Here is a 14,412-nt window from a genome sequence, read left to right as displayed (position 1 = left end):
CCTTGATCTTAAACATAAAGATTTAGAGAAAGAAGGTGAGTGAGGTAACCTTTTATTGAACTAGTTTCTGTTGATGAAAGAGAAAGCTTGTCACTGTCACCAATAGATGCTGGCCCAATAAAAATATACCTCTGTCACATTACACTCCATATTCTTCATAGCAATATTGTTATGGTATGAATATGGCATAACTAAGATGTTTTATGCAAGATGGGTCTTGTGAGATATCATTGGAAAGGTTATGATTTACTGAATGTGATTATCCAATTTGTACTCATGTATCATTTCTGTATCTAAAGTTAGGAATATTGACTATGTAACCATTACAATTGTGTGTGTACTTGGGAAACACCCCCCAGACAACAGACCATCAGCCTTGATGGGCCATTAGGAAGAAACAATAAGGCTTTGACGATACTAATCTCTCTCCTTCCTGAGAAGCTGGGATGTTGCTTTGACACTACAAGATCAGGCGGTTATGTCACCTGGTACTACACACCATCTTGGACAGTGGTTCTCAAACTTTTTCACATAGCAAGCCTCTGTGTGCGACCCCCACCCCCCATTAATGAAAAACACTTTTTTACATATTTAACACCATTATAAATGCTGGAGGTGAAGTGAGGTTTGGGGTGGAGGCTGACAGTTCGCGACCCCCCATGTAATAACCTCGTGACCCCCTGAGGGGTCCCAACCCCCAGTTTGAGAACCCCAGATCTTGGACGTCTAGTGATTTTCCACTAAAAGGAGAGGGAGGTCAACACTGTAATACAAAAGGTTCCTGCCTTATGTAAATTTTGTTTCAGGCTGGGGAGTAAACTCATCTAGGTTTACTCTTCACTGCATCCCCACCCAGGATGACAGCTGGAAAGCTCTGAGAAACAAAGACACGCCGAGAGGGGGTAAGTGGGCGGGGAGAGTTGAACCCAGGCTGGAAAAGGGATCTGGTCTGTGAATATGGTGTCTGAAGATTTAAGCTGCAAGCAGGGTAGCTAACCTTCAAGAATTTCTGCATCCTGCCCAAAAGCAACATTTAGGGTGAGAAATTACTTCTTGAAACCAGTCTCTTTAAGATCTTAAACTTAGTATGCATGTTTTGTTTTATTTGCTTGTAATCTGCTTTATTCTGTTTGCTATCCCTTATTATCACCTAAAGTCTGCCTTTTGTAGTTAATAAACTTGTTTTTGTTTATTATAAAATCCATTTTGTGCAATATATAACTGGGGGGGGCACAAGAAGTTGTGCGTATCTTCCTTCACATTGAAGAGAGGGGAACAAATTTATGAGTTTACATTCTGTATATTTCTCTACAGCGCAAGACAATATTGTTTTGGGTGTATTTTCCAGAGGGGAGCTGCACTTGAGTGCTGTATAATTTCCTAGCTGAGTCTTCCCATAGAGAGCTGCTGGCTACTCTGTGTGATTCTCCAGCTGGTGCATCCCTACCTGTGTGTGTGTACTGCCAGGGGCCAGAGAGCCTGATTCAGCAAAACAGGGAGCGGGAGCCTAGGCTAGTGCAGAAGGCATCTCAGTGAAATCCCAGTACATCAGGTGGCACCCTGGAAGGGGGGTCCAACCCGTCACAACCTCATTTACCTTGTCTCACTAATATCTTAGGACTAACATGGCTGTAACAACAATGCAATCAAAATGCATACATATTTTGATGTATACTTTTGATTACTGTCCTGCCAACAAAAAAATCTTTCAACATTCCTACCAAATAGGAACATTTCTATATTAACATCCCATTGTATCTTGCAATATCCATTATATATATGAAATAAAGTTTGCCAACAGTTTTAGTTGGGACGCAGTCCACAACATGTAATATTACTTCTACTGTTCTTAATTGTAGAATCAAATCATTCTTCTTTTAAAGCTTCTCCTTCATCTCTACATATATAAAGTTTTCCATCAGAGTGGAACATATTGGAGTCCTTTAATATTCATAATATAGTAATAATAGTAACAATTGCAAATCATAAATATTTCATAATTACATAGAGTAGCATCAAAGTATTTCAAAAAGCAGTTTTGAAACAAATCAAATGTAAACTTTGAGGACTACCTGTACCACAGAGTCAGATATACACGCTCAACAGGAGAAGCAAAATACAGTTTAAAATGCATTCTACCAATAGACTGAGGCAACATTCTTGAGAACATTTTAAAATTATTTCCCCAGGAACCCTCAGGAAAAACAAACAGTGATAATGTCCATCCACGTAACACATGTTCAGATGGTATGCAACACCACTTGAAGCCATCACTTTTCTAAAATTCCATAAAAGAAAAATAAAAGAAAATGGAGGGAAAAAAAACAGGAATATTAAAATCTTAAAGGAAATTTAGCACTAAAATAATCAACAAAAATTATCCTAGGAAACAATGGGTGCTTGAAGTACTTGATTTAAAAGCTCCATTTAAAATGTAGGCTCTATTTATTTATTTATAGTACACCAATAAAACTATGTAAAGCAAAACCTCTATCCAAAGAACTGAATTCATCAACACATCCTATATCATTGTACATCAATGGTGTGCATGCTTTTTTAATGTTTTGCTTTAAATAGAAGTCCGACATGGACATCCAATGGGATTATTTATTATGCTAATATCCAGGAAAATGTTATCTGGTCATTCTCCACATGTTCTTATAGAGTAACTGCAACCTACCAGCCTTTGGAAAACTATTTTCTCATGAAAACTAAGTGCTACAGTATGTTAAATACAACTAGGCCAACTAGTAAGCCTAGTGGTAGTGTTTTACATAGCCATGCTGGACAATTAAGTTTCACTTCACATCTTTCTCTTTCAGACTGGGAAATGACGAGAGAGAAGTAGTACTCATCAAAAAGCAGACATCGTCATTTAACATTGCAATTTTACATTACCTAAGTGGTATATTGTGGTGATAGAATAATTCTGCTAGTTTCACAAAATCAGCTGCATGTTCCTGGACAGGATCAATAAACAATACCTAATAGGAGAAAAATACATTATATAGTCAATATATAATCCTTTTAGTTCCTTTCAGATTTAAAATACAATGTAGTACAGGGATTCCAGAAGGAGTTGTGCAGCCCTACATACAGTTCTCTATTGTCATCTCAGAAATTCATCACAAGAAAATATTAGGAGTACATATAAAAACAACTTCAGAGTTTATGTATTGTACTAAAAGCTGAAAATTTTGAGATAACCACCAACTAAATTTCACCACAGCTGTACAATCACCACTCTCTTTTTGAAAGTTAGAGAGCTATATCTTTTTCATAAACTCATACCTTGTTCTAAATTTGCTGTCACTTCCTAAATATACCTTGAAAAATGAGAACACCAAAGGCTAACTAGATATATAAAGCCTAAACAATCTATGCCATCTAACTTTGTTTGCAAAAATAAGAAATATATTTTACTTTGAAAGAAAAACCTCCACCTTCCTCCCTGCTGCATTTTTGTTTTCAGTTTTTGTTGTTGCTGCTGTTGTTGGATTTGTTTGTTTTAGCTTGGAATGCAAAATAATCTCTTACTTGCAATCTTAGAAGCTGAAACTGCAACTAATCCACATGGAGGGGGGTGGGGTCTTGTCTCTATGTGGATCAGATTGCAGAACTGAGACCTTAGATATTCAGCCCTGCAATGCTATCCAGTTTAGTGTTCATTGTAATTTGCCTCCTATTTAACATACACTACATATAACAATATTTTATACAAATGTGCAAAAAACCTCCAAACCCTATTCTTTGATTAAAAGACAATGATGCCTTTTCTTATATTGTAAAGTTTCTATAACAGAGAGTCTTATGTTCCAATACCAATATTTATATGCGCGCACACACACTCTCTTTCTATTATATATAGAGACACAGATGAGCGCACACCTTATTATTATTATAAACATACACATTTTTATTTTATATACTGTTGTGTTTTATTTTGAGCTGCTTCTTCTCAAATATTTACTTAATAACTAATTTTAAAATGCCTGACACTTTCCATTATAAGACCGCGTTTTCAGTTGTTTATAACTTTGTCAGACTTGGTCCGAAATTTTCTGCGCCAGGTATCTGCCTCACTAAGCCTCAAAACAGTTTAGCTGTTTCTCAGAAATAGGTTAGGGAAGAATACATTGTTTTGCACATGTTAATTTTTTTACAGCCATTTCACTAAAAAGCTCTAGTGCCTTCATGCGTTGTAGCAGAGTACTGACATTTAATAAGGGGATATTATTAAGGATGCGTCAGGGATGTATTTTTTGCCAAAGATTCTGTTTGTAATGAGCATGCTACAACACAGGGCTGCATGGAGTGAGCAGGACTTTCCCTGCAGTTGTTTCTCCCCACAGCCACAGGGCACCAGACACAAGATCTAAGAGCAGAGAGAGTGCACGGGCAGCCCTAATTGGGATTTCCTAACTTTTAAATGCTTTACTTTGCAAACTTTATATTTTTAATGTGATTTCTATATGCAATATATAAAATAGAATTTCCCATACATGGGCACTCCCACTCAGTAGTTAGTTGTGCTCATTTCACAACAACGGAAGCAACTCAGGCTTCCCTCCACCTCCTCCCCTATCCACAACTGCATTCCTCCCTTGAGTTCAGACTCCTTCAGCTGGACTGCGGCAACGCTGCACTCTAACCCCGGTTTACTCTCCCTTCCATCCCAGAGAGCACAAAAATATTTTAGAGTGTGAAAATTTCATCTCACAAATCAGTGGAATTTCAAATGAACTGGCTTTTCAGTAAGTGGAACCAGCTGATCTTAAATTCCTGTGTGCTGAATCTACATTCCTTCTAGCTCCCACTGAATGTGTCCGTATAGCCTAGATTAGACTGCCACTGTCATACCTCCCACTGCCTTAATTTAGCAATGCAATCTAATTTCTACCAGCAGCCCACCAATGTCAGTAGTATACCATCTGCTCATAATATTCTGATGGCACCTGGTAGCAACACCATAATTAGGGTTGTGTTCTAAAATGGGTATCAAATGGGGCATAAATTTCTGTTCTTCTCTAAAAGCAGGTGGTGTTAGTATTTATACCTTTGAACTTTAGTGATAATGGTTGCTCCTGCTCTGACCTTTAGCTCTGTGAAAGATTCCATGGTGGCCTGATGCTGTAAATCAGCATGGTACTGTACAATACAAGCAGTAACCTGATACATATACTGAAGTTTAGCATCTAATATTCATGGGAATAGCCAAGATGGGAATAAAAAAAGAGACAAGAGATTAAAGTATTCCCTAATATAACGGTGTTTTGATTAAAAAAAACCAAACACTATTACCTGAATAGAAAGTCTGAGTTTTAAGCTCACAAAGGTTAACTGACCTGAGGAACCCATCAGTTGTGAATGCACAACTCCCTCTGATGTCAATGGTATTTGAACACACATCCCCACACTCAACTAACATGATAACTGGGCCCAGGAAATCCAGAATTAAGCTTACTGTGTCAACTTTAATTCCACCCCTCAACTCCTGCACATTGAGAAGTATTTAATTGAGTAAGTAGCACTGGGCAATGCCAATATCTTTGCTTTTATTATTATTATTTTGTTACATGACAAACTACACAAGGCAATGTGACATTTATAGTGAAGAGTTACGTGATTTTTATACATACAGATTAAAGAAATGTCTGTGGTATTAAGTAGTCTTTATTGTACCTTATACAATTTAACATTAATTGTAATTCTGATAACATTTTTATTGAAATGTAATGCCTTTTGTAATAAATAGGTCTAATTTTCAGTACAAACAAACACACAGAATGCCATCTACAGTTAATGGCAGCCACAGAAATTTAGCAATTCTGAAAATCGGGCCTGATATTTATATATTATTTAATGAACTAGAAAATTTTAGGTAAGATTTCAAGGTCCTAAATGAAAAATGTGAATTTCCAGCAAACCTAAAACTAAATGCAATGCTATATATATTTCCTCATAAAAAATAAGATTCATACATAGTTCTGTTCATACACTAGGCAGCAACACATGAATATTCACCTAACATAAGTAACTCAAAACTTACCAAATTATACAAATTGCGCCTAATCTGCCGTATAACTCCTGGAAATGTTTGCTTAAGCAGTTCCTGGAAACTTGTGGGCCATTTGTTGTAGATGTGATCTTTTTCTATGTTATTGACCCACTTAAAAAAAAAAAAACACGAGTCATTCAAAAAGGCCACAAAGGTTTACCATTGAATCACATATTTATAGCCAAAGCCATGCTAACACACACACTATTTTCTCACAACAGCTGGCGGAGCAAGTAAAAAGGACCAGCTTCTTTCTAAATGAGAGAGTAATAGAAAATAGACTCTAAAATATAAAAATAGGAATCCTAATTTGTTGTTATATGTAACACCTTAAATAGGTGCAATTGTAAGGCCTAGTCTAACCTTAAAAGTTTTCTGGTATAGCTACAGCAGCAAAACTTTGCTAGTGTAGATGCAGCTTATACCACCAAAAAAGTACCTATACCAGTTGGGTGAATGAAATGTGCTATGCTGGCAAAAGCACTTTTATGCCAGTATAATGGCAGCTATACTAGGGATTTTATCAGATATAAATGTCAACTAAAAGTAGATCCCTAACTGACAGCACTATACGAACAAAAGCTTCTAGTGCACACCTGGCCTAAGATACGTTTATTTGAATAAACAGAAGTTGTCACCAAAGTACAAATCTTTTTTTGTTTAGTATCATTTAGATCCATGTTTAAGCATGTGCTTAAAACTACTTGTGCTTAACTGCTCTGCTGGATCCAGGCACTACTGAGTATACTACTGAAGTATATAAACATAGGTGAGTGGGACTTGTTTAAAAACATCAGAATTCTATTACCTGTCCTAAAATATGATGGCAGATAACTATTAAAAACTAAATGCAGGTGGCATATCAAATTTCCTGAAAATGCTGAGAAGCAATAATACTTTTAGGTTTTTTTCCCCCTTTAAATCAGACCTTTAGGGTTTTTGAATTAAGGTATGTCATGAAACATTGATCTAACAGAAACAAGGAAAAGGAAAAAAGAGATCTTTAATTAAGATTATCATTACCTAATCAGAGGAAAGATATAATTGTAATTCTGTGCTGCAGTATGACTAAAATCAATTTCAATTCTCTCAGAGCAGGAAAGTTATATCAAACAGGTAAAACAAATATTCTATCACCCATGGGAGTATGTAAATTGTGACACTAAGCACTCCCGCATTCACATCATACATATAATCTTTATACAAAATATGCCTTATGAGGTATCATTTGAAAACTAATAACTCACTGATCATTAGTTTTCTTGTGTGATGTATGTGTGTGATGGTTATTAAGAGTTATGAATTATACTGCAATTATAACTAAGGTGTGTGCGGACCAGGTATGTCAACAAAGGAAAGAGTGTTTACCTCAATTTACATGTAAACAGTAAACAGGTTCATCACGACATTAGGTGAAGGAGATGCCAGGGAACAAAACAATTTCCATTTCGGCAAACACAAGTGGGAGGGAAAAAAAGAGCATGGAGCCTCTTTCTCCAGCAGACTCCATGTTGCCTTCTGCACTCCTAGAATAAACTTTACTCTGAGGGGTAACCTTCAGAAGAATCTATTTAAAAGGTTTACTGGTCTATATAACAGGGGGCTGAACTTCAAGTGATAAGCAACTGAATCAAGTGATTGTATACAATATTACTGTATTATAAGAGTGAAAAGAGTGAGATCTTTTCTGAAGGTAATGACACACTGGTGATTAATATCACTGTGTAATGTATGTATTAATACTATGTAAGGAATCATGGATATTCATTAACATAAGATACCCTCCTGTCTGGGCAGACTGTATGTCACAGCTATCTACCTATCTCCTGTGTAAATTAAGCATGGTGGAATCAAACAAGGGAAGCCTTATTTACATAGAAATCAAACAACGGGATTGGAAGCTCACAGAAAGAGAAGAACACCATGAGGTCATCCTGCCTCTTGAAACAAGTTCATTGAAGCCATCTTTGACATCCATCACTGGACAGACTTAAGAAGCTAGAGTTCTTGCAAGCTGACAAAGATGAGTCCTTCAAACAAGAGGGGTCTGAAGTCTCTAGAACTGAATATAGGTGACAAACCTGCCTAGGTAAAGATTTTTCACTTAAGACGACAAGGGAAGCCAGCATCTTATACTTTTGTGGAAGATCTTGACGAAGGAGAAAATCAGCTATGGCTAGGAAGAAAAGTGACTGGTGTGAGAAACCATACTGAACAAAGCCTGTATCTTGCTAGATTAAATTTTAGACCTTTAGAAGCATATTTTGTTTTGTTTTACTTGTAACTTTCTATTTTCATTCTTTATACATTAACTTACTTAATCTTACGTATATTTTGTTAATAAAATTATTGAGCATTACCATAAACCAACTCAGTGCTGTGTTTAAAGGGAAGGGAGTATTTATCCCCAGTTAAGTTAATAAGCAGTGATGTGTTCTATATCTTTAAAGGGACAAATGAACCATATCATCTCTCTAAATTGTCCAGGAGAGGGCTGGACATTGCAGAGCCCATGGTTTTGGGAAAATCTGTGACTGAGAATGTGTTCGGATCACCCTGAAAGTAGTAACCAAGGCTGATGGAAGCCAGAGTAAGACTGTGCGGATGCAGACAGGCTTCTGGGGGTAAAAGCTGCTGAGCCAGAGCTATCTAGTACACAGACACTCAGGGTGTGACCTGCTTGCTGGTTGTGAGCAGCCAAGGTTGGAAGCTACAAAAGCAAAGCACTGTGAGGCACCCAAGTTTACAGAGCAGGCAGTGACACAACCCCTCACTGGTCTGGATTGAACCTACTAGACTGTGATGATAATATAGATAACAATAAAAAACTAAAATTTGCTCAGTTATCATTAGTTTTCAATAAAGAGGCAATTTGGCATTCCAGGAGGTTTTTTCTCTTTTCAATTTCTTCCTCAATTAAAGGACATATATCATTTGTCACTGCAGACTGTTCTTTAATTGTTTTTCATGGAAGCCTGTGTATAGTTAATAAATTAAAGAATGACATATGGTGCCTTCAGATGAGGAATAATTAATATTTTTACTGCTTTTTCCATGTATACACAAGGCTGCTAGGGCAAATTGTATCAAATTCTATGACATGGCTAAAAACAGGGAGAGTGTGAAGAAGTGGGCTGTAGCTCACGAAAGCTCATGCTGAAATAAATTTGTCAGTCTCTAAGGTGCCACAAGTACTCCTGTTCTTTTTGCGGATACAGACTAACACGGCTGCTACTCTGAAACCTGTGTTTAGTGAGCAGAACAGGGGCCTGGGAGTAAAAATTTCTGGGTCCTCTTCCTGACTGTCACTGAGTTATTGAGTAACTATGGACAGACAATTAATCTCTGTGGCTCAGTTCTTTCATCTGTAAAATGGGTTTCACAGTCATCTACCACAGAAAGGTACTATGAGGCTAAATTCATCTTTGGTACAAAGTTTAGACAGTCAGATGAAAGGTCCTTTGTGAGTATAGAGATTATTGCTCAGTTGTAGTAAAAGTAGATGTTTAACACTTCCTCTTTTCCTTTAAATATCCTCAGAATTTGAAGTTTTGAATAGGATATAGGAAAATATTCATAATATATGGTAAAATGTTATCCATTTTATGAACATAAGAATATAAGAATGGTCATACTGGGTCAGATCAATGATCTACCCAGTCCAGTATCCTGTCTCCTGACAGAGGCCAGTGCCAGATGCTTCAGAGGGAATTAACAGAACAGGGAAATTTATCGAGTGTTCCATCCCTCGTCTAGTCCCACCTTCTGTCTGAAAGAGGGTTAGGGACACCCAGAACATGGGTTTGCATCCCTGAACATCTTGGCTAATAGCCACTGATGAACCTATCTCAATGAACTTTTTGCACCTAGTTATACTTTTGGCATTTACAACATCCTCTGGCAACGAGATACACAGGTTAACTGAATGTTGCATTAAGAAGTACTTACTTATGTTTGTCTTAAGCCTACTGCCTTTTAATTTCATTGGGTAATGTAGCATTCTGTTGGCTTTTAGACTACCGCACTGCATATTGAGCAGATGTTTTCAGAAAACTATTTATTCTAAGATCTCTTTCTTGAGTGGTAACAGCTAATTTAGACCCATCATTTTATATGTCACTTAGGCCACTTAGGGATCTGGGGCAAAAATTGGTCCTGCTAGTGAAGGCAGGGGGCTGGACTCAATGACCCTTTGAGGTCCCTTCCAGTTCTAGGAGATTGGTATATCTCCAATTATTACTTATTACTTATTACTATGTATATTTGGGATTATGTTTTCCAATGTGCATTACTCTGTATTTACCAACACTGAATTAAATCTGCCATTTAATTGACTTACCTATCTTGAGTAATTTTGTATCATCTGCACACTTTTCCACTTCCTGATTACTCCTTTTTCCAGATCATTTATGGATATGTTGAACAGCACAGGTCCAAGTCCAAATCCTTAGAGGACCCTGCTGTTTACCTTTCTTCACTGTAAAAATGGACCATTTATTCCTACCCTTTGTTTCCTAACTTTTAAACCAGATACTGATTCACGAGAGGACCTTCCCTCTTATCCCATGTCTCCTTATTTTGCTTAAGAGCCTTTGGTGAGAAGCCTTGTCAAAGGCTTTCTGAAAGTCCAGGTACACTATATCCACAGGATCACCCTTGTTAACACATCCTTTGACCCCCTCAAAGAATTCTAATGGATTGGTAAGGCATGATTTCCCTTTACAAAAACTATGTTGACTCTTCTCCAGCAAATCATGTTCATCTATGTGTCTGACAAGTCTATTCTTTACTGTAGTTTCAACCAATTAGCCTGCTACTGAAGATAGGCTAACTGAGCTATAATTACCAAGACTGCCTTTGGAGACTTTTTTTTTTTTTTTTTTAAATCGACATTACATTATCTATCTTTCAGTCATCTGGAACAGAGGCTGATTGAAGCAATAAGTGACATACCAGAAGTAGTAGTTCTGCATTTTCATATTTGAGTTCCTTCAGAACTCTTGAGTGAATACTATCTGATCCCGATGACTTAATATTGTTTAATTTATCGATTTGTTCCAAAACCTCCTCTATTGACACCTAAATCTGGGACAGTTCCTCAGATTTATCAACTAAAAAGAATAGCTCAGGTGAGAGAATCTTCCTCACATCCTCTGCAGTAAAGACTGATGCAAAGAATTCATTTAGCTTTTCCCCAACGCCTTATCTTATCAGTGCTCCTTTAGCACCTCCATTGTCCAGTGGTCCCACTGATTGTTTTGCAGGCTTCCTGCTTCTGATGTACTTTAAAAAATGCTGTTAGTTTTGGTAGTTGCTCTTCAAATTCTTTTGTGGCCTGTCTTATTGTACTTTTACACTTGACTTGTCAGAATTTATATTCTTTTCTATTTTCCACAGTAGGATTTGACTTCTAATATTTAAAAGATGTCTTTTTGTCTCTTTTACTCTGTTGTTTAGCCATGGGTGCATTATTTTGGTCCAGTTACCGCTTTTCTGTTATTGTTTTTTTTAATTTCGGGTAAAAATACAGTTTGAGCCTCTTTTATGGTGTTTCTAAAAAGTTCTCATGCAGGCATTTCACTATTTTGGCTTTTTAATTTCCATTTAACTAGCTTCCTAATTTTCATGTAGTTCCCCTTTATGAAGTTAAATGATTCTGTGGTGGGTTTCTTTGATATTTCCCCCCCTAGAAGGATGTTAAATTTAATTACATTATGATCTCTATTACCAAGTGGTTCACTTCTTGGACCAGATCCTGTGCACCAATTAGGACTAAATCAAGACTTGTCTCTCTCCTTGTGAATTCCAGAACTAGCTGCTCGAAGAAGCAGTCATTAATGGTGCCTAGAAATTTTATCTCTGCATCCCATCCTGAGGTAACATGTACCTGTCTATGCTATATAGACAGATATTGTCCCTTACCCTGAAATGTTTTCCATGGTTTACTGACGTTTAATGTTTTTGACTTGTAATTCCAATGCAATTGCCGACAGAACAGAAAATATGTAAGAAAAAGACATGCAACTCAAAAATACAAACTAGCAAATTTTGTGACCAGCAAAATTTAAAACTAAGTAGTTATTTGGCTACTCACTATTATCGAAGAGTGACGAATATCTAATGAACAACTGTCATCCACAGGATGGATCTGTAATCTCAGAAATTTGCTGAAAGACTTCTCTTTGATTCCAAGGTCATGAAGCCCATGAAGCACTTTTCCTTCCAGTTTAAGAGTTTCCAAAATACTTTGTATTAAAACAGAAAACAAGTTACACATATAAGTTTTTATAATGACATATGCAGGGAAACATATTCCAAAAGTTTGAGGAAGAAAGGGATACTTTTAGTATTAAAAATGTTCCCAAAAATGCCTTCCTTCTGCAATCAAATGCTTGAAAGTAGATTAAAAATAAATAGCTATTATTTTAAACCCCTTTCCAAAAAGCATTAAGACACTATTGTAACTATGTTTATACATTTTTCTGCAGAGCAGCAATGGTTAAGGCAAGCTGTTTGTCACAGGAAACAAATGTAGAAGTCACAGCTTTGTCAATCACAAAATCCAAAAATCCCAATTTATCTGAAAAATAAGGTACAGCAAACTTTTTCCCAAATATATTATTTTTTTTTATATTAAAGAAAGTACTAAACACACATTACATTTATTCAACTAGGAAAAATCCATAAATCACATTGAATAATGATACAATGTTTTTAACAATTATACAAGGCCTGTTTTGAAAAAAATGCTATATAATAAATGATAATCTAGTGACCAAGAGGTTGGAAAAAAGGATCTCTCAAAGGCTGGATAGCTCAGATCACTGTTAAATGGACTCTCGGGGAACTTAGAGAAAGACTCAAGGATTTGAGAAGGAACAGGTGCTCTAAAATGTTTTGAATCTTAGCTTCTGCTAGATGTATTCCCTGAAAAGTGGGCCAGACTGAAAAATATTTCTACTTAGCCAAATAAGTGGATCTAGTGAACTGCTTTCTCATATTAAGCAATATTTCCTGAATTGCCACTGAGCAGTCCTTCTCAACTTGATTTAATCAATCAACAGCCAAGCCATGAGTTGCAGACTGTTGGGTTCCAGATGCAGCTCCCATTCAGGTTGCTGGGACAGAAGGTCTGGAAGAAGAAGTGGAGAATCTGGAGGGTGAGTCAAGAGCCTGAAGATCTAAGAACCAGCACTATCTTGACTAAACTAGCATGATAAGAATTAACTTGGTGTGCTCTTGTTTCAATTTGAGGATCACTTGCGGGGTGAGGATTAGGGGGTAAAGGCATCCATGAGACTCGATCCTCATCACAGAAGAAAAGTGTTGGTCAGTGTCAAGGTTCCTCCCCGCTCTGAACTTTAGGGTACAGATGTGGGGACCTGCATGAAAGACCCCCTAAGCTTATTTACCAACTTAGGTTAATAATTTTGCTGCCACCACCAAATGATTTAAACAAACGTTTAGGGAAGAGTCATTTGGAACTCTGCCTTTCGCCAAATCTCTAACCCCCGCTTTCCTGGGCAGATTTGAGACTAATTCCCCCCGCCCCCCAAGTCTTTATACCCCTTTCCTGGGTAGACTGGAGAGAATTTCCTCACCAATTCCTGGTGAACACTAATCCAAAACCCTTGGATCTTAAAACAATGAAAAAATCAATCAGGTTCTTAAAAGAAGAATTTTAATTAAAGAAAAAAGGTGAAAGGAATATCTCTGTGAGATTAACATGCAAGATAATCTCCAGACAACAGATTCAAAACACAGAGGGTTTGCCTCTGGGCAAAACTTTAAAGTTACACAGAAACCCAATTTGATTCTCCCTCTATTTTGCAAAAAGAAATCACAAATAGAAATAAAAGTAATTTAGTACATTCCTGCTCTAATTACTCATTACCCTGTACGAGTGTGATGGCTCCTCTCCTCCCTCCGGCAAAAGCACACACAGAAGAAGACAAAGGACTGTTTTCCCCCCTCCCAACTTTGAAAGTATCTTGTTCCCTTATTGGTCCTTCTGGTCAGGTGTCAGCTAGGTATTGTGAACTTCTTAACCTTTTACAGGTAAAAGAGGAATTAACCCTTAACTGTCTGTTTATGACAGTCAGCGAATCTGAACTGTGATCCATTCAGCAACAAAACTAACAGCATTTCTTGTCTTTCATTGCAAACAGGTTGACTGACTGAACACCCCAGACTTAGACTCATAGACTTTAAGGTCAGAAGGGACCATTATGATCATCTAGTCTGACCTCCTGCACAATGCAGGCCACAGAATCTCACCCATCCACTTCTATAACAAACCCCTAACCTATGTCTGAGTTATTGAAGTCCTCAAATTGTGGTTTGAAGATCTCAAG

At 37.1% G+C, this 14,412-nt stretch overlaps 1 protein-coding gene across 3 annotated transcripts in view; it reads right to left on the bottom strand.

The window, feature by feature from the left end:
• UGGT2 (UDP-glucose glycoprotein glucosyltransferase 2) overlaps nt 1–14,412 on the bottom strand; it is a 244,554-nt gene that overhangs the window by 146,150 nt on the left and 83,992 nt on the right. For all 3 annotated transcript variants that reach the window (XM_045009671.1, XM_045009679.1, XM_045009688.1), the window contains 3 exons: nt 12,153–12,303; nt 6,050–6,169; nt 2,899–2,984 (listed from right to left, as the gene is read on the bottom strand). In XM_045009671.1, coding sequence (XP_044865606.1) covers nt 2,899–2,984; nt 6,050–6,169; nt 12,153–12,303 — 357 coding nt within the window. The remainder of the gene's footprint in view (nt 1–2,898; nt 2,985–6,049; nt 6,170–12,152; nt 12,304–14,412) is intronic.

This window comes from Mauremys mutica, chromosome 1 (assembly GCF_020497125.1).
Source record: "Mauremys mutica isolate MM-2020 ecotype Southern chromosome 1, ASM2049712v1, whole genome shotgun sequence".
Taxonomy (NCBI): Eukaryota; Metazoa; Chordata; order Testudines; family Geoemydidae; genus Mauremys; species Mauremys mutica.
Note: the sequence above shows the minus strand (reverse complement) of the source record. Positions and strands in the feature narration are given on the sequence as shown.